This window comes from Chionomys nivalis, chromosome 8, assembly GCF_950005125.1.
Source record: "Chionomys nivalis chromosome 8, mChiNiv1.1, whole genome shotgun sequence".
NCBI classification, from domain to species: domain Eukaryota; kingdom Metazoa; phylum Chordata; class Mammalia; order Rodentia; family Cricetidae; genus Chionomys; species Chionomys nivalis.
In genome coordinates, this window is record NC_080093.1 from 45,657,615 (window position 1) to 45,678,838 (window position 21,224).

At 48.0% G+C, this 21,224-nt stretch overlaps 1 protein-coding gene across 1 annotated transcript in view; it reads left to right on the plus strand.

Moving 5' to 3' along the window:
- Positions 1-1,998: 1,998 nt before the first annotated feature.
- The window catches only part of Cd6 (CD6 molecule), a 38,721-nt gene continuing 19,495 nt past the window's right edge, over positions 1,999-21,224 (plus strand). The window contains exon 1 of the mRNA XM_057778864.1: positions 1,999-2,149. Coding sequence (XP_057634847.1) covers positions 2,089-2,149 — 61 coding nt within the window. The 5' untranslated portion in view covers positions 1,999-2,088. The remainder of the gene's footprint in view (positions 2,150-21,224) is intronic.

Here is a 21,224-nt window from a genome sequence, read left to right on the forward strand (position 1 = left end):
TGTCCTGCCTTGAGGTACCCAGTGTCCCCAGCTAGAAACACCCTCCCTCCCCTGCCCTGTATTTACCTCTGCCACTGAAAACTGCCCCTCCTTTCTATTCCAGCTTTTTCTTTTGTCTTCCCTGATTTCATTTGGGTTTAGAGATGAATCCCTTTCCATTTTAGTTTTTGGATCCACTAATTTATTTTTAAAAGTGTGTGCGTGCGTGCGTACGTGCGTGTGTGTGTGTGTGTGTATGAACGCATAGCTGCCTGCCTGTGTTCATGAGTATGTGGAGGTCAGAGGGAAACCTGCAGAAGTCAGTTTTCTACCACGTGATGGGCTCCTTTACTCACTGAGCCATCTCACCCTTGCTGTAAATTGTATGCTTCCTGAAGGCAGAGAAGTTGTTCCATCTCTTCTCTTCCCGCGGAGCGACTCCGAGATAGCACACTCCCAAGACTCCTGCCGCGAGTGGAATGGAATCTGGAAACCAGACAAAGCTCCATATGTCCAGGGGCATCTTGTGCTGTCGGAGACTCTCCACTAGAGGGTGCCCTTAGCTGATACCAGAATCAGTTCCCGCCCCTCTCTCCCTCTGGGCTGGGCGGGGTCTCACTGTGGGAGGGGCCTGGTTCTCTATGGCTTCCAAAGTGCCACAGCAAAAGTTCCTTCAGATGGTAGGACACTCATACTGGAGGGAGAAATCCTCTCCATCACACATAGCATGGGGCAAGGTTGGAACTGAGAACCAGTCCCTTTCTAGATCCTAGGGTTCAGCTTAGAGACTGGAATAATCCATTCATTCTTTCAACAAAATTTATTTAGCAGCTACTGTGTGTTCCAAAGGGAGCACATTGGTGAGCTAACTACACACAGTCCCAACCTCCTTCCGAGCATAATTCTTCGTCTCCCAGGTAACCTGGTCCTCTCCACTCGGGCTCTTTCTTCCCTGAATCTTTTCCTTACCCAGCAGCCTCTCCCTGTGGCCATCTGCTGAAAACTCGCTCACCCTCTCATCCACTTCTCGGGACATGAACAGCCAGTCCTCAAAGGTGGGGTTCAGATTCCGTATCACCTCTGTGCAACTCCCACCTGGGATGGGCTTGGGTCCTTGCCTCTCAAAACTGCATCCTAGGACTGGGGAGATGACTCAGTAGTGTGCCATGGAAGCAGGAGAACCAGAGCCCACATCTTCAGAACCTATGTAAAAATCCGGCAGTCATGTCAGGACAGCCTCCTGTAAGCCCAGAACCTGGGAGGCAGACATGGGGACCTCCAGGAGAAACTGGCTAGAGAGACCAATGGAATTGCAAGCTCTGTGTTCAGTGAGAGACCCAACCTCAAAAAATAAAAAGGGAAACAACTGAAGAAGACTCCCAGCATTAGCTTCAGCTCCTCTGCCCGCCACGAGACACATCTTGCACACACACACACAATGCACACACACTCGCAATGCACATACACACACATACACACTTGCAGTGCACACACACATGCATGCACGCATGAGCACATACACACACAAGTGAAAAGTGCATTAAGACACTATCCTTCTGCATCTTCGTCACTACACCCCCAAGGAAAACACAAACCTTGGGACCCCATGAGAGCTGGATTCTGTGGGCGGGGCGCAGGGGGCCATGAATTCCCTCTTCTACTAGCACTCTTTGCTGGACACCTCTGGAAGGAGCTGTCTCTCATCTCAAGGCAACAAGGCACAGCCTCTTGGTCTTTCTTGGAAGACCCCTGAGGATGTGCACATTGGATATGTAATTGGGACTCTTGGGGGTCAACCTGGGTTGGTGGGCTTATGACAGGCAGCCTGGGCTCCCCCACCCCACCTCTTGTAACAACAGACCTGGCTTCCTGACGACCAAAACCACAAGCAGAAAGTAGAGGTGTAAGATACTCACAGCAGGCTGGGCCTGTGTGTAGGAGAGAGAGAGAGAGAGAGAGAGAGAGAGAGAGAGAGAGAGAGAGAGAGAGAGAAGCACAAAGGAGAACAAGAAGAGAAAGTGCAACGCGGGTGAGAGAGGCCACCAAGGCACTGCTGCCTCTCGCACCAGGATGGCACTTCCTACAGGGAGGAGTGTGTAGCAGCTGGAGATGGCACCAGACATGTGGCTCTTCGTTGGGATCGCTGGACTGCTGACGGCGGCTCTCTCAGGTAGATCTCTCTGTGACCTCCTGCCACTTATGCTAGAGGACCTGGGTCCTGTGAGTTTGACCTCTTGCTAGCTGTTTCCTTGTGGCCACCTTTGTAGAGCCTTTAAGTTAAGACCTTAACTGGTGTTAAGACAACACCTTGGGGTTTGAGATGACACAGGGACCCCTTAAGGGACCAGAATGGGCTGGATGGTGCTCTCATCCTGAAAGGCCTCCTGGGAGTGAGATGAACGAGCTTTGTGCCTGACTAGGGTCCTAGGCCAGGCCTGGGGAGGGGAGCACACCACCACCCACCCGTAGGCTCAGGAAGTCCCCCCATACGCCTTCTTACCATCTCACAGGAAGGAAGAAACCACTCTTTAGAGAAACAGGACCAACTGACATCAGTTAAGCCCCGTGTTAAGCGCCAGGGTAGGGCTCACCAGGACCGGAGGCAGAACCCAGGGAGACCCAGGGGACCCTTAGACTGTCATTCTTGGTGACTTCAGCTCATCCTCTTGGATTAATTTGAGACACAAGTGATCAGGAAGGCTCTTGAGGTCCCAAGTTACCCTCCGAGTGCTGAGGTATTCTGGGCTCCTGGGCCAGGGTTTGGGGGCAAAGGCCTGTGAGGTACAGTAGAGGATGGAGGCCGAGTTACTGGAACAGGCAACAGTCCAGAGACTCGGGAGTTCCTGCACTTGCTGGGACTTACATCTGGGGGAGGAAGATGACATAGAAACAGACTTAGAGCCTAAGGAGTCAGGTCTGCCCTACAGCAGGGGAGCCCAGGCAGAGCCGCATGCTTAGTCGGCTGGCTTCAGAGGTTGTGAGCACTCAGGGACATCCAAAGAATTGTCTCTTCTCTGTCTGGATCTGTGGCCATGTTCTCTAAGCTTCTTGGTGTCAGATTGGCTTAGGGAGAAAGTCATTTTACTGTGGAAGAGGGACTTTCACATCTTGCACAGGACGGGCCTGGGTCTGGCTGTCCTTTCTTGACCAGCCATTCCCAAAGCGCTTACTCTTGGGGCTCAACTGCCCTCTGCCCAGGCTGACTGCAGCTGGTGAGAGGCCTCCTGCCTTTTCCTGTCTGTCAGTGCCACCATCCCTACCCTTCCTAAGAGGCCCAGTACGGGCTCAGGATTAAGTCCTAAAGCGAAAGGACTGCTAATAACCCAGACAGCGGCTTCAAACAAACCAGCTCCCTCTCTTTCCACTGCCTCCCAGTAGGAGTGAGGGCTGGGGCTGAGCCAGGTGGATACAGGAGCCCTTTGTGCTGAGGCTGAGGTGGCTGGTCCTAGGTCTGAGAAGAAGGGTCCAGGGTGATGCCCATGGGAAGGCAAGACCTCGGCAGCAGGCCGGTCCAGAGAGTCTCCGTCGGTGTGTGCTGCGCCTGCCTCCTGCACAGAATCAGTACCCCCGGCTCCCCCCTGTCCTCCGTCCCCGTGTCAATGTCCCCAGGCTCCCTCCTGTCCCTGTGTCGATGTCAGTTGACTTTCTTATTATTACCAAAACAAGTTTAGTTAAAAAAAAAAAAAAAGCAAAACACTCAAAACTCTTATGTTGTAAGTGGGAAACTCTTATCATTCACCAGTAATTAAAGGGAAATTAAAAATAAATGGGGGCAAAAACCAATCTGTGGCAATTGAAATGAGACCAACCAAGCTCCTGGCGCCTAAGGCCTAGACCACCTTCCTTCTTAGTTAAAGGGGTGATGAGGGAGTGGATAAGGACAAACTGGTTAAAAAGTGGTTATTTTCTTCTGGACTTGTCCAGCACTCTGAGCAGGGATAGTCCCCTCTTTGGGCAATGTTCGTTCATCAGTCACCAATGGTCTATGTCCCACTGAGAAACGTCCTGAGAGGATGAACTTTAGAAGTGTAAGGAAAACTGCACCCCAAGGTATCCCCATGTCTGTCCTGCTGATGTTAGGGGGGCTGAGACACTGCGCTCTGGGCTTGAACGTTCCTTCCCCTTTGCCTGACCTGGTAGGCCCTGCTGACTGGGCACGGAAATGCTTACAGGGGTGGTGGATCTGTGTGGACCACATGTGCCTGGGGAAAGGACATTAAGAGAAAAGAGAAAAGAGGTTGAAAATGAAGAACAGCAAGAATAATTGGAAGAGAAGGGTGAAGCCTGGTGAGGTTCTGGCGCTCTCTGCTCAGGAACGGGTCCAAGCCTGAAGAGTCCAAGCCTTGCTTGGTTCTATTCTGAGGGTCAAGGGCTGGTAGTTGTACGTGCTGGCTTTCCTAAGAGCCGTAGGACTCTTGTCTTCTGCTCCTCACTTAGGCCTGGTGCCTATCTCCCTACTCAGTCCCACACAGCTTTCTCTGTCTAGCTGGTCCCCGCTAAGGCTTAGATGTTACTGGGTGACCACGGCTTAGAGAAACAGACCCTCTGGTTCACGATGATGTTCCCTGTTACCCTGGCCCACTTCCCCGCAGGGTCCCGGTCATCCAAGGGAAGGAGACTGAGATAGTGAAGTAGAAGCCCTGACGTGAGGGAAGACAGGGTTATGAAATTAGTTTTCATCCATTGTTGCTTCTGATTCCCCGAGGGCCTGAGCTCCCATCCTTCCCTGGTCCCCACTTTCCTGGTTAGTGGACAAAGTCTCTTGTGTCCTGAAAAGGCAGCTTGTATTATTTTAAAATATTAGAACTTTGGGCTGGAGATGCCACTCAGCAGTTGAGCGTTTGTCTAGTGTGTTCAAGATGCCCATTTTGACACCCCAAGCGCCACACATATAGAAATGGTTTAATTTTTAAAAAGTAATCTATTTTTCCTTATTTGCAAATATAAATTTTGTTTTATTTGTAAGCTTGATCATTTCAAGGGGCCTCTGAATCAATTAGGCTGAAGAGAGCAACTTCTTTAAATAATAAATGCCCCTTACTAATTAATTCTAGCTAATTAATTCCCTCTGCTCTGTGCTTTCCAATATGGCAGCCACTGTTACTTCCATTTGAGATGTATCAGTGCAAATCACAGAACAAACTCTAAAAATGTGGTAAAATTGTATATATATATTTATATAGTGTGTGTGTATATTAATGAATGACACAGCACACATGGAGGTCAGAAAACAGCTTTCAGAAATTGACTTTCTCCTTCTGATATGTGGGTTTTGGGAATGGACCTCAGGTTGCAGGCTTGGCTGTAAGCACCTTTGTCCACTGAACCGTCTTACCAGCCCAACTTTAATATTCTAAACTGAATTTAGGAATTGAGGGGTTCAAATATTCACACACATCCCTCACTGACCTCCAGTTCTTGCAGGTTCTAGGCAAGTGTTCTGTGTGTGCTAAACCCTCAGACCCGCGAATCCGTCCCCCTCACAGCAGGGAACAAACTCTTCCCAAGAAAGGGAGTTTTTAGACCTAAAACTCTGACACGACCAAAGTGACTGATAGATTCTCCTAAATATTCTAATGAGGTTGGCAGATATTATCAAATTCTCTTGAATTTTTACATTAAACTGTGAACTGAAAGCAGCTGCTCCATCATGTGCACGAGTTCTGAGGACCACGTGTCCTCAAATATCACAAACACGGGATTTTTACATACCAATGCACAGAAATTGACCCAGCTTTCACTTTGTGCTCCTCTAGAAATACTAGAAGGTTCTACTTATTTAATCAGGTATGCTATGTAAGGTCTAGCCTCATTGGAAGGATTTGCTGGAGGTTGGGGCTTTCTCAAGCAGCGAGAATCTGTCTTGTTGGTGGATTCAGTTGAGGTCGGCTCTTTTGTCATTTTACAAAAATAGGAGGTATGATTCTTGTGTGCTGCAAATGGTCACGCTGTGTCTTTCTGTCCTTCAACTGGGCAGTCCTTCGACCCACAGTTTTTGAGTACATGGATCACAAACCTAATCTTCTATGTCTGTGTCCTCACCTGGGCGACTAAAATCCGTCATGCGTCCACTCACGTGTCCGTCCACTCTTTCATTCCATGTCCCATCTTCCTGCCTGCATTACAGCTCACAGATGTATCAGTGACACGGGACAGACTTCCCCATCATCTGGCTTCTCGTGCCGTCTGGCCACAGGTGACAACTGATAAGGAACAAGTGGCCATCCCACAAGGTAGTGCTGGCACATTTGGCTAGCTGTAGATGGTTTCGGAGTCATCTGAGAGGCCCAAGATACACTGCCGATAGCTCCCACGCTTGTTCTGGGCTTGCCAAGGCCTTCTTTGCTGCCCATACCAGCCTCATTCCTTACAAGAAAGTTCATGAGAAAGCCAGGCCCTGGCTGCTGGATTCTGAGACTAAAAAAATACCAAGTTTTCCCCTGAGACCAAAAGAATAAGTAGCTTTTGGTGGGGGTCAGTAAGATGGTTCAGCCAAATCTGGTGACGCGAATTCGAGCCCTGGGAACCACATGGTGGAAGGAGAGAATAGATTCACACTTGTTCTCTGACTTCCATGTATGTGCCGTGACACACTCATATACATACGAGAGAGAGAGAGAAAGAGAGAGAGAGAGAGGAAGAAACGAAGGAAGGAAGGAAGGAAGGAAGGAAGGAAGGAAGGAAGGAAGGAAGGAAGGAAGGAAGGAAGGAAGGAAGAAAAGGTGATCAGGACTGATCAGGACAGGGCTGGAAGGTCTAAAAGGCTAAAAGACCAGGTCACCTTGCCCAAGCCTGGACCACAGACTGAAGCTACAAATTTCAGTGCCTGTGCCCGGTCCGAGGCTTGCACTGAGGAGCCCTTGAAGGCTGTCATTTCAGGTCGCCAGTATCCTACAGCTCTCCACCCCTTAACCCTTCTTAAAGGACGTTTTAAAGTGGACTCGTGTTTATTCGTAGAAGAGAATCCACGTGGCTCACAGGGGAAGCCGTTGGAAAGCACCTGAACGTGCCATCAGTAAAAAGAAATGTCGTGGAAACAGAAAGATGTCACCAGATACTAGACGCCAGCCATCTGCTTTGCTACTCTCTTTCCTCCAAAGGGAGGGTTGCGGGTGCCAGGGATGTTTACAACTAGTCCCTCAGGAGGCCCTGTCCTCCATGACAAGCTACATGAGAAACAACTCGGTGATGATAGTGTTGAGGTGGCAGCCAACAAAGCCATTGTGCAAACTTTTGGGTGTGTACTTGCACTTTGGAAACAGTGATCAAAGAAAGGGCAGAGGGGTTGGGCCTATGCCCCTTTGACAAGACTCAGTCTGAGGAAACTGCTCAGCTGCCTGGAAGATTCTGGATATAAGAGTGCCATAACAGGCAGTCCCAGGGCACTCTGAGAAGCTCCTGAATTTCTTTGGTGAGCCTTAAAATAGGGCTGACACCCTAACTCATGCCCCATGACCCATCTCTGGTTTGTGTATATAGAGCCAGACAGTTCCTCAGCAGCCAGCCATCAACCTTGTTAAGAAAGCATCTTTGGCTAGCCTGGAACTCACAAATGAGATTAGGGTAACCGGCCAGCTAGTTCTGGGCACCTGCCTGTCTTTCTCCCCAACACTGGGACTATAAACACGTACCCCACACTCAGCTTACTTTGCATGAGGCCTGGGGATTGAAATCGGGTCCTTGTGCAGCTGAGCTGTCCCCTCCCAATCGACTCTGGGAATTGGATTCCCTATGACCTGGGAAAGATGGGGAGCCTTTGAAGGAGTGAAGTCAGGCTGGGTTTTGGGAACCAGTTCTTGACTTAACGAACTCTGGCAAGTTCCTTCTTTTCTCTGGTGCTGGTTTCCTCCCTGGAAAATGAACATATTGGGCACTAAGGATGGATCTAAAAATCCTTGTCCTCTAAGTATAGCCCTGGAGATCACAGGCTGAGAGCGCAGAGATCCAGTAGACCCCCAGCCTCAGGATGGATGTAGTGTGTCACAACTCCAGCCAGGACCCTGGGGTCAGACAGGCTTTTTCCAATCCCAGCTCTGTAAGATCCCAGGGTTGTTTGTAGGCCTGCAGGCTACAGATAGCAATTCCCGGCATGCTTAGGTGGTCAAGCCAGCTTAGATAATACACCCAAAGTTCCTGAGCAAAGTGAGGTGTTCATAATTGTTATATTAGAAATGTGTCACATGCGGCCGAAGGTGATTAACCTTGTACAAGTACAGAGGACTTGGTCATTAAGCTGGTGCCATCGGCACTGTGAGCTCATTTACCCAGAAGGCAATTCTCTCTTATAGATGCAGAAATGGAGGCTTAGCAAAATCTATAGCTAGTGAGTGCCAGGACCCGAGCAGCCCAGGGCCTTTTCTCCTTAAGTAAGAGGCCTTATTGGCACTCTATCAAGCGCTGAAGTTCCTTCCCCAAATGATACTGTCTCTTTGGCTTGCTTACCATTGAGCCCAGGGGCTGCCTGGAGGCGCCCTGTGGTCCCGTGGTTCCGGAAGCCCTTTAGCAGTACAGGAGACATGGTGTGACTGTTTTACTAAGCCATGGCTCCCCTTAAGAGAGTTTGCCTGGTAGTGAAGATGAACATCAGGACCAGGCAGAAAAGTAGAGCTCAGGAGGCACCGGGAGCCAAGGGGAAGCTTGCCTGGCAGGAAGTTCCATCTCAGCAAATTTATTCTACATTGAACCTTGTGCTGTATTAAGATACAAGATACAAAAGTCATCTCATTATGAAGAAGGTGGGGAAATATACCAGCTCAGCCTTGCCTATTGTGGCCACAGATGCCAGCCAATGAACTATAGCTCCCACCCATAGCTAGCAACATTCATTTCCTAAGCCTCAGCTTAGGTGTTTATGATATCCTAACCTCACAATTCTGGGGCAGCCACCCCCATTTTAGAGGCAGGGAAACTGAGGCTCAGAAGATCATGCAATTTGTCTCAGTAGTGGCTAATGCTAAATTTAAGGGAAAAAATTGTGTCTGGTACTGGGGAGATGGCTCGGTGGATAAGGTGTTTGCCTTGTAAGCATGGAGATTTGCATTTGACCCCCAGAACCAATGTTAGAAAACAAAAACCTGGCATGGTGATATGCAGTTGTAATCCCAGTGCAGGGGAGGCAGAGGCGTATGGATCCCTGGGGTTCGCTAGCCAGCCAACCCAGATAGTGAAAAATGTTAACTGTGACACACTGAGAAAACTGTTAGCCGTCCTTGGATGCTATGAGGGCCCCACAGCTCCTTTGGCAGGGAGCCATGTGGCTGAGGCATGGGGCAGCAGAGGAGGAACAAAGCAAGGCCCACGTTTCCTCCCGCCATGTTGTAGGTTCGGTAGCCGGACAGCCTCCTGCATGAAACACCTGACAAACGCCAGTAGTCACAGAAGCTGATCCACTGTTGAGCAAGCTGTGGGGCTGGGCCTGGCACACCGGAGAGCTTGGGGACAGGGTCTTCACCCTGGGGAAGAAACCTCTTGCTTTCCTCTGCAAGAGACCCAGCTCCTGGGTCTCCACAAGTCTTCATGATGAGGCAGTCGTACAAGATCTAGCTTCCACGTCTTCAGGCCACTCTCACAATCTTGGCCTGACTGATGACTTCAGACAGTGCCGCCAGATGCCCAAAGGGCCTGTTTGGGACTGAAGGCATGTGTGGTTGCTCAGGAGTGGGGCCAGGCTGGAGAGGAGAAGACTCAGAGCTCAGTTAGGAGTCACCTGTCACTGTCTAGGTCAGGGAGAAGTTGCTGTGTCTTCAGAACTGGGGACAAAGCTGAGCAGAGGTCTGCCCCCATTATAGAACAGAGTGATACCAAAGAGCCCTCAGGTCCCGACAGACCTGGTCACCAGCTCACCCCCACCAGGTGCTGCTTCCTCAATGGGGTTAGGGGGAAGGGTTTTCTCTGCAGACAATATGCTTTCGGCTAGGGTGTTTACCTCTTTCTGGAGGGGTGCCTGGGGCTGACTGGGGGTCAGGGCAGAGGTAAGAGTGCATTACTGAGCTGCCAGAGACCTAGTTCCTACCCTGCTCATCACTCTAGCCTTCTCTGTGTCCTTTCTGGACATGAGAGTTAAGTTCCTTGGAGAAGCGTCTTCTGTCCAGACGAGACTCTGGACATACAATGACGTCTAAGCGGGAGGAAACCCAGAGTGACCTGAGGAGGAAAGTGAACCCCAGAATGGGAAGAGAGGTGTCCAAGGTCAGGGCGAGAAGGCAACTCTGCAGGCTCCCAGTTTCCACCCCAGGCCTCTTCTCACATTACCTATGAGCCTGGCTCATGCTCAGCTCCCCATCCTCACGCCAGAATAGCTAGGGGATGCTCTGGTCCAACCTGGTCTCACTTGAACACAGGTAACCCTCAGTTTCAACTTGCTGGCCAGCTGGGTGAAGAGAGGAGCTGTCTTGGGCAGCCCCTCTACCTGGTCCATCTACCAGCTAACTCAGCCCCTGAGTTCTGGCTACTTTTTTCTAACATGAGGGCCAGCTTGTTGGGGTTTTCTGTCCCACCCAGTCCCCCAGCCATTTAGTCCCAGAGAAAATCCCACAAAGATCTCCATAAGTTTATAAAACTGATTGGCCCATTAGCTCAGGCTACTTATTAGCTCTTGTAGCTTATATTAACCCAATTATTCTTAGCCCAGCCCAGACCACTGAAGAAGCAGGATGTGAGCTGCTCGGATAAGAAAGGTACCAAGCCATGTGGCTAACATAGATAAGAATAATGGGTTAATATAAGTGATAAGAGCTAATACAAAGCCAGAGCTAATGAGCCAATCAGTTTATAATTAATGCAGGCTCTCTGTGTGATTTTCTTTGGGGGTTTACCGGCTGTGGGAACAGGGCAGGATATAATCCCAACAAGCCAGACCTCATGTTACACTTTTTAACTTATTTTTTTTCCATTCTCTCCCTCCGTCCCTTCCTACCTTCTCTCTTCCTTACTCTCTTCTTCTATCTTATAAATTTTATCATAGCCATTTAATTTGAAACTTACTGAAAAGTTTCATTAATAACACAAAACTTCCCATGAACCCTTCACCCAGACTCCCAGCCATTAAGTGCCTCTCATTTGCTCTTAAAGTCAGTTTTCTGTTACCCGTTACCATTTTCCTAACGGCCTGAGAGCAGGTTGTGGACGTTCTTTCTCTTTCCCTCTAAATACTCCAATATGTTTTAGTTCTGTTTCTTAGGTTGTATTGCTATTTTGTTTTATTTTTGAGACAGAGTCACAGAATCTTACTATGTTGCCCTGGTTGGGCTCAAGTAATCCTCCTGCCTCAGTTTCCCAAGTAGCTAGATCTACATTCATGTACCATCATGGCCAGCACTGGGGTCTTTTTGTCTGTGAGAACTTCATACCTGTATACAATGAAATATGATCACATATCCCTCCAGTCTCTCCTCCAACTCCGTTTCCCCCATACCTCTTCCTCCCAACTTTATGCCCCCTTTTTATAGCCCAATAAGTTCAATTAGTGCTGCTCGTATGTGCATGGGTGTCGGGTCCTCCAGTGATGCATGGGGAAGGTACAGCAGCCACATCCTAGAAGAACAATTTCCTGTCTTGTAAAAGCCATCGGTTGCCAGCAAGGGTGAGGGCCTGGGGCACCTTTCCCATCTGTATTGGTGTTTTGGCTGGCTTCATCTTGAGTTTGTGACTACATATGCTGTGTCTATAGCTACTGTGTATGTAACTGTGCACATAAACCGAGTTAAGAACTGTCGCTGTGGCAACAGCTATGTCACGTTCAGAGACAGCATTGCAGAGCACCCTTTCCCATCCTTGAGCTCTTCCATGTTCTTCTCCTTCCTCTTCCAAGATCTCTCCTGACCCTTGACCGCTGTGTGTGTGTGTGTGTGTGTGTATAGACTGTTCCATTTAGGGTTGAACACTTTAGATTTGGGGAGTGGGAAGAAGTCATTCTCTTACATAATGACAGTGCACTTTCCAAAAGCCAGGAAATGAACATGGATGTAACATTACTCTTCTCCAGACTTTACTCAGATGGTGCCGTCAGTCCAGTAATATCCAGAAGAAAATTCTGCTCCATGTTCCGTGTGAGGCTCTCGTGTCTATTCTCTCCCACCTAGATGATTTACCAGCTTCTTCTTTCTCTTTCATGACATTGCTCTCCTTGAAGCACACAGAACAGTTGTTCTGTGAAATGTCCCTTATCTGGTTAGTCTAGTGATTGCTCTTGATGGATGTGAAAGGAGAGATCCCAGGGATGTGAGGGAGAGGAGACAGGGTCAGAGAGGTTAGCAAGGATCACAGAACCTGGGGTTTGGAATCGACCCGAGCGGGGGCGGGGGGAGTGGGAAATCAGGGTTTAACATATACAATATATTTATACATATGCAGCAAAACACTGAAGGAGCAAACAAAGGGATCAGTAAAGAGCCTGCCACCAAGCCTGAGCGGGCCCTCTTCCACTTAGAAGGCGGTAGGAGTCAAAGGCTGGCAATGCTCTGCTGGGACTTTGTGTGTGTGCATGCGTGTGCATGTGGCTTTGTATTCACATGTGCATGTGTGCTCTCGCACCACAATCTATGTAGAGAGGTCAGAGAACAGCTTGCAGCAGTCGGTTCTCTCCTCCCACCATGTGGGTTCTGAGGATCCAGCTCAGGTTGTCAGGCTCGGCAGTAAGCTGATGCATCTCGACCGCTTCAGATATTTTGGAAGGATTGGACAGTTAGAAAGGGTGTAATTCGATTATTATGCAATTCAGTGCCCTTTAATCTCTTATCTTAAACTGTCTTCTGAGCTAAGTCTGCTGTGGGAAAGTTTCACTAACTGGTGGGAGCAGTAGTGGGTAAAGGCAAATGGGGGGAGGGTGGGGAAGGGGCTATGTCATGAGGGATAGAAGCACAATTTGCAGTTGGTAAACGAGGGTGCCCTCTGCTCCTTCAGCCAGACTCCAGCTGGTCCAAAGAACCTTTTAATAACAGAGAAACGAGGCTGTGGAAAGGATCCCAGTCTTACTGCCCAAGACGGCTACAGTAGCTGGCCTCTTCTGACTACTCTCACGGCTCCCACCCAACTCTAGTGAACGTTCAGAAACAATGTAAACATTAGTCATCCTTATTGTAAAAAAAGTTGTAACAACCACATTGAAAAAGAGCGCAGAGAGCAGAAGTCTCTCACCTAGCCCCTTCACACAGCCCACTCGGTCCTTGAAGAAGGGACCTTTTCATTCCCAGAAGCATGGAGGACATTTTGGCCCCTCAGCACGTAGGTGGGGGCGCAGAGAAGTAGGCCTGAGGCAGGTTTTCAGCAGCTTCTGCGGAGCGGCTGTTTGTACGTGGAGTCTGGGGTCTTCAAGCTAAGCTCTAGCCCTTCTGCTGTGAATCTGGAAAATCCCAGCCCTCTCAGGTAAAATGAGTGTAGTCAGTAGGTCAGCCCCTCAGCTCTGGGCTGTGACAGACCCTGTGGCTCCCTATATGCTTCTGTAGATAATATTTAGTTACCAACATATATGAGACTGTTTTAGCTCTAGCGATATCAACATAGCCACAAAACTCTGGCTTTAGAAGGACTTGCTGCTGGCTTATAGCTCTACAAGTATCTGGAAATAAAGGTTACGTCCCTCCCTCTTGCTGGTTCCTCTCCTCCCTCCTAGAATTCTCTAGAATTCTAGGCTCCTCCCACCAAGCTGCTGCTGAATTTCTGTTTAGATATGAGTGTAAGGGTAGGTGATTTACTGTCCTGGCGTTAAGTGGCACAGTCCCAAAGACTAGGTAGCCCCAATAAGAGACATCTGTTTTCACACAGCGCTGGAGGTTTGAATTAAGACCAGGGTCACGATGTCAGCCACTGGGGTTCTTACAGAGGGCTATGAGGGGGCATCTGTCCCCATCGCCTTGCTTCTGCAGGTTTGTGTCCCATCTAGGGTGTTCCTTTGACTTGCAGGAACATCACCGCGGGTCTGGGAATGTAGCTCCGTTGGTAAACTACTTTCCTTGCGTGTAATAAGTCTTAGGTTCAATACACAGTGCTGTGTAGACCAGATGTGGTGGTGGACACTGTGGTCCTAGCACTTGGGAGATTGAGGTTGGGCGACTAAGAGTTCAAGGCCATTCTCAGTTACATTGAGTTCAAGGCCAGCTTGGGCTATAGGAGACTCTGTCTCAGAAAACAAAAAAAAAGGAAAAACACCACTCCAGTCTCTGACTTAACCCTAACATAGCTTTTTCCCTAGACACTACATCTGAGTGGTTTTTACGAAGACATCAGTAATCTTAGACTAGCAACTGCCTCATGGACCTCATTTTTACTTGATGAACTCTATAAACACTTTATTTTACTTATTTATTTGTTTATTTATTTAATTGGGTATTTCTCAAGACAGGGTTTCTCTGTATAACACTTTGGTTATCCTGGAACATCTTGTGGAGGTCAGGCTGGCCTTGAACTCACAGAGATCCACCTGCCTCTGCTTCACAAGTGCTGGGATTAAAGGTATGCGCCACTACTGTCAGCTTAAACACTTTATTTTTAAATAAGGTCATATTCTGGGGTAACTGGAGTTAAGATTCCAGTATTTATTTTTAATGGTAAAAATATCACACACATGCACAAACCAAAAAGATAAAAGAACAAGAATGGGTAATTATGGCATTTCTGTGTGTTAGAATAATATTTACAAACTCCCCCCACCATGGTTTCTCTGTGTAACAGCCGTTGTTGTCCTTGAACTCACTCTGTAGACCAGGCTGGCCTTGAACTCATAGAGATACACTTGCCTCTGCCTCCCAAGTGCTGGGATTAAAGGTGTGCGCCACCACACCTGGCTTGTTACATTCTTTTTGTTAACTTCAAAATACCTTTCACTATGGCATTTGAAAAAAATTTTACTGATTTTTATTTTATGTGTAAGAACATTTGTCTGAATGTGTGTATGTGCATGTGTGTGACTCTTCTTGGGGCCTGGAGAGGTCTCCAGGTTTTCCAAAACCGGAGCTATAGATGGTTCTGAGCTGCCATGTGAGTGCTGGAACCTAAACCCAAATACTCTTAAAGAATAGCAAGTTTTCTGAACACGGAGCCATCTCTCTAGCCCCTCATTATGGTTTTTAAAAAGTAGTTTGTTGTTTCTTGATTCTCCCCCAGCCCCTCATGCCTCCATCAATAGCTTTCTCTCTTCTTGTGTGTCACGTGTTTGGCCTCACCCTTTGGATCCCTCGTTCCCCTCTAGTGGTCTTCTCTCTAGTCTCATAGGGTCTTTATCTATCTCACAACTTTGAGTTTACGTACAACATTATTAATATACAAATATTAAAGGGCAGGCTCTATGTATGAGAGAAAACATGTGTGGTCTCACTCTGACCTGGTCGCCTCACTGAACATAGTCTGTTCTAGTTCTCCCGCTTTTTCTGAAAATTTCATTATTTCATTCTTCTTAATAGCTGAGTAACAGTTCCATCGTATATGTGCACTGGGTGTCCATTACCCACTCAGCTGTGGGCGGGCAGCGAGGCTGCTTCTGTTTCCTGAGAAGAATGTGCAGGTGTCTATGCAATGGGAGAGAGTCCCTTCGGTGTGTTCCTGGGAGTATTGCAGTTCTATTTTGATTGATTTATTTTTTTAGGAACCTCCCTACTGATTTTCATAGTGGCTATGCTAGTTTATACCCCCACCAGCAGTGAGTAAGGGTGGCCCTTTCCACACTTGGCTTGAATTTTTAAAAGTCGACATGATACATATATTGTCCATGATGCAATGTCTCAGAAGGAGGCAGGCAAGCCACTGGAACCACTTACATTCACACCTCAGCAGTAAAATGCAGGATTCCTCACTCCTCAGAGATAAATAGAGATTGCAAATGGCTCCCTAGATCAGGTCTCACCATCAACAGTTACGGAACAATTTCTAGAGCCTCAGATTTGCAGTATGGGCATGTAAGAATGTCCCAGGATGGTTACTAAGGCAGACCCTGGGTGACTATGCTCTCTTTTACTGCCTGACACCCCTCAGATGTTAGGTTGACAAAACCTCCTGAGGGTCAAAAATAGAAAGCAAGGGATTTGAACCCATCTCAGCCTGCCTCTTTAGATCTTCTCAAGCTGTGGAGCTGACTTCTCTCGCCAAGGACTCCAGAGTTCAAAAACTAAATCATAGTTGTGTGTGCTGTTCTGCATCTTTAATTCCAGCCCTCTGGAGGTAGAGGCTGAAGGCTCTAAAGAGTGAGTTCCAGATAGCCAGAGCTACACAGAGAAACCCTATCTAGAAAAACTGAAACCAAAACCAACCAAACAACCACCCAACAAAAACAAAACAAAACAAAACAACAAAACCTAAAGAATATACCAAAAGAGGAAGCTGGGGGTGAGCAGGCAGGTGGCCATCCAGCTGGGGCAGACCATCATCCCACACAGTGGATAGTGATGTCCAGAGCCTGGCATGGCTGCTTTTCAGAAGTTCCCGAGTAGATCTTACACTTTGGCCTTGACAAACATTCCACCAAGTCACTCTCAGGCCCGTGTTGAAGACTTACGGACTTTGTATGAAGGAGCTGTATTGACCAATGACATTCAGAGGCCAAGAAGGCAGCATTGCACCCTCAGCACTAAAGCCGAGATTTGAATATTTTTCCAGAAAGCCTATGGGTTCCCTGTTGTACCATCTCACTGATGGTAGAAAGGAAGGTGTGCGTGTGGATGGGGGTGGAGGGCAGTAGGAGTGGCAGGCCACTGTTCTACACAACGACATCTTACTCACTCACTCTCTGAAAAGGTACATGTTAGCTAGCGTGGGTCGTCAGGCAGAGATGGGACTTCTGTTCTATGACGTCCTCGTTCTTGAGAGCACCTGTCTTTAAGGTATCATTCTTTCTCATCTTTATTTCTCTCAAAGTGCTTTGTTTCAAACGCCAAAACGTACTTTTTTTTTAAATGATCACAGTCATCTGTGAACTCTACCAGGACAGACTGACACAGGCTAAGAAAAAGAAATCCATAGAAAAACGAGCAACCCACACCTCCTGGTGGAAGAGTTTAAAGATCTAATAACTAGAAAGATTTGGAGCTGTCACAGAGGCATCCAAAATGTGGCTTACAGGGTGTTGTGTAGGAGAACCATATGGCCAGGTAGTTCAGAGTGCAGGCTTGGATACAGAGACGCCGGCCATCTAATCCTGGACGTGTTGCTTAGTAACTGTTATCTTTGCTGTTGAGCCTCAACTCTCTCAGTTGTAACCTGAGATTCCGTGGGTCTCAAACATAGATGAATGAGCACATTACTATACATATAAAGCAGGGGTTCGTGGTGGGCAGTCAGATCCACCTCCATTCCTAGGCCTAGCTGGACCCTGAACCACCTCAACCATTAAGGACGCATGGTCGTCATGAAGCAGCAGGCTGTGGACCCTCAGTTCATCCCTAGCTCCTCTTTGAATCTGGCTTTACTCCTGACTTCACTGAAAGCCAGGTGGTGGAAGAGAAGAGGACGGCAGGATTATGGAGTCCATGGACACAGGAGAGATGCCTGTGTTTCCTCCTGAGGAGAGATGACTTGTAGTGGCTTCTGGACACTCATCAAGGTAGCTTTCTCCCAGGAGAGTTCAGCTATCTTAGAAAGGTCTTGTCATCACCCTTGGCCCCCAACCTGGCCCCACAGCACAGAGACTGTTCAGTTTGCCCAGAAACTGCTGCCCCAGCATCCCCGGAAGGCCTCACTGTAGCCCCCGACCGCCAGTCAAGCCAGTGGGTGGGGACAGGCCCCAGAGGTGATACTCGGCCCAGCAGTTTCGACCTCTGCCCCTTCCAGCCTACAGAAGCCAGCTCTGCCTTCACAGCGACAGTCAAGCTCTAGACAGCTCCTCAGCTGAACACACGGGTCCCATGCTATCCCCAGGTCTTTGCTCACAGCATCTCCCGCCCAGCTTGCGGCTTCTACCTCCTCTCTTCTATTGAGGACACCTGATATATTGAAAGGCATGGGATCTGGAGAGCAAACCTGGATCTAATTCTCATTCTGTTGTCTCCAAGCCATGTGACCTGAGGCTGGTAACTTAATTTCTCTGAGCCTCTTTGTCACTGAAATGGGATGGATTTTTATTTGAAATTTATCTATGTGTGTTTTGCCTTCATGTACGTCTGTGCACCACGTGTGCACTGCCCATGGATGCCAAAAAGTGCATCAGAGCCCCTGGAACTAGAATTACAGGTGGTTGCTAATTGCCATGAGGGTGCTGGGAATCAAACCTGGGTCCCCTGGAGGATCAGTCAGTTCTTCTCGGCAGACATCTCTCTAAGCCCTGAGATGGGTTTCCTAGAATTCCCTCATGTGGCATAAGTATTTCAAGCACTCAGCAGAAGGGGCATTCTTGTACATGTGGATATCGTTCACCAGACCAGTAGAAATCTTCTTCCTGAAGGTCACTGACGTCTCCTCCAGCCTTCCTAACTCCAGCCAAGCATGGATGTGCACATGAATAACCTTAGGCTGAGGTTGGAGGACGGTACGTGCAAGGCCTACCTGTACTACACAGCAAAGTTTAAGGTCAGTCTGTTAAAAAAAACAAAACACCAAAAGAACAATGGGCTGAGGATGTGGTTCCAAGCAGAGCCCTTACTTACCCAGCATATGCTAAACCCTGGCTGTAATTCTTAGAACCGAGAAAACAAAACCAAGATCTTCCTGGATTTGCTGGCTACCTTGCCTCGACAGAGCAGTCCTTGCCCTCCTGGTCCATCGTTCCCTTCTCTGCCACCATCTACATCCTGCAGAGAGAATTCTTGACATCTGGGCCTTCAGGCTGGATGATGCCAGGGTCCCACACCTCCACTTCCTTACAGAAGAATGGCTGGCCTAGGTTTGGCTCGGGAAGCACTGGTGGAGTGAAGTAATCCTTAAGGCTCTTCCATCCATCACGAAGGTAACCAGGGTTTGTGTGAGTCACCCTGAGGTGACTGAGTGATAATTGAAGGAGTCCAGAATATTCCCAGTCAGGCTCAGATCCTTGTTCAGCCTCTTAGGAGCTCTACTGTTTCAGAAAGTTCCTTCATCTCTTAAATCCTATCTCTTTACCAATAAATTTATCTCTGAAAACCATTACAGAGAGTGAAAACCATGGTTTCCAACCAAGAAAGGGCAAAAAACCATTTGGCACACATCACCGTGGCTCTGGTGACTTCCGGGGCCTCCCACTTCCGGGGCCTCCCACTTCCGGGGCCTCCCACTTGTGCATTCATCAATGCTTTTTCTTTTTTCACTACAATCGCACATAATAAATGTTACAGAATTTTGAAAGTTCAGAAAATGCCAATAATGCTACCTTCAAAGAAAGTTCTTACTTATTTCGTATTCATGCCGCAGTTTCCGTGCAGCAGTAAGAGGACAGTTTCCGAGAGTTCATTCCCTCTTTCCACCACATGGCTGCTGGAGCTAGAACTCTGGCCGCCAAGCTTGGCAGCAAGTGCCTTACCGACTGAGCCATCTTGATGGCCCTCAAAGATGGATCTCGTTACTACTCTATTACAGAATCTTCCAGAAGTGTTTTCATAACTATCACAAACATACAAGTGTACTGTGGGTGTTTTAAACAAGCCAACATCATCCTTATCCTTCAGATTTAAGCTACAGTTGCCCAGATCTTGTAAGGACATTATTAATTAGAATGGAAAAGCATACAGATATTATCAAAAGACTCCCTTGTCTTTGCCACCCAGAGCAACCACCGTCCACAACCAGCATGGTGTGTGCATCTTTTATTCCAGGCTTTTGTATTTTTATTACACAAAAATTCATCCTTGCACAGAGGACAGTATTAGGATATGAACTGAATTGTATATAGATGGCGTTCTCCCACCCAAGTACTAACCAGGTCTCACCCTGCTTAGCTTCTATGATCAGCCAAGATCAAGAGTGCATAGGGTGTAGGTAGTATGTGTGACTTGCTATGGGACACACGGTCCTAAACTTCCACCCTGTGTTCTGAAGATGTGCCAATGAACTGCTTCATTCACAGTTAGGTTATTGAGTCTGCATACAACACACTATGCTTACAGCTTGTAGGTTATTAGATTGCTTCTCACTTTCTTCTGCTAACAATGAACATCTTTTGCATACATCAGCATGAAAACACTCAGGATGTTTTTTTCTAAGATACACACATGAAGGGATGGTTTCCAACATCTTGAGTTTCATCAAGGAATCACCTACCACCAGCCATTTTCTATGCTGTTGCTACTATAAGTAAAGGGGGACATCCTGTATATTTAGGGTTTCCCCACCCACCAGACATATGTGCATACACGCATCTATCACATATATATTTGTACTGGTCAATTCAACAAGGCCTTCTTGGGTACTGACTGAGCCAGTTCCCAGAACGGGCTCTTCTTGTGACCTTGCATCAGCTCTGTGAGGTTTTTACACACACGAGGAGGCAGTATGTGAAGAGATTTGCCTGAGATCACTCCATTGGAAGGAAAAATGAATATTTGAAAATAAATATTATTGTTTTTTGAGACCAGGCCTCATGCACCCTAAGCTGGCCTCTAACTCACAATGTACTTAAGGATGACCTTGAACTTGTCACCTTCCTCTCCCCCTGAGGTGTGCACCACCACATCTGTTTGTGTGATGGTGGCAATGGAACCCAGGGTCTCACGAATGCCAAGCAATGACTCTCCCGACTGAACTACTGTCCAGTCAAAAGAAATGGCACAAGTGAATAACTGTGGTGCCTAGCATCCAAAGCATGTGCTGGCCTCCAGGCTCCTTCAGCACTCCTATTACAGAGCCAGCTACAGAGCTACAGAGCTCATATTCCTGCTATAGAAGCCATGCACCCTGGCTCCTATCCTAAACTTCTCCAGTTCATGGACTTCCCTTCCCCCAGCTTCTCACTCCTATATAACCCTGCCATATCGGCCTTGTGGTCTCTTGGCTCCTGGTCCTCTCTCTTGGCCCTTTCTCCTCTTTGCTCTCTCTTCCCTTCCTCTCTCATTCTCCTCTCTCCTCTCATGGCCTGATTCAGCCTACTGGTCATGTTTAGTCTTAGATTCTCGCCCTGCTCTGGACTCTTCCAGATGCCTCTGTCTGTACTCTCCCTCATATCTACAGTAAAAACCTTCCCTCAACCATATCTTGGAGCAGGTGGTCATGTCCTCACTTGATACAACTACATCCCTAGCTCCAAGGCTGAGGCTTGAACCCACTCGTGCATGATTCCAATCTGCTGTGTAACATCTGCTAGAACAGATGGTCCTCCCCCACTTAGACAGACTCGGTCTAAGATCTCCCAGTGAGCG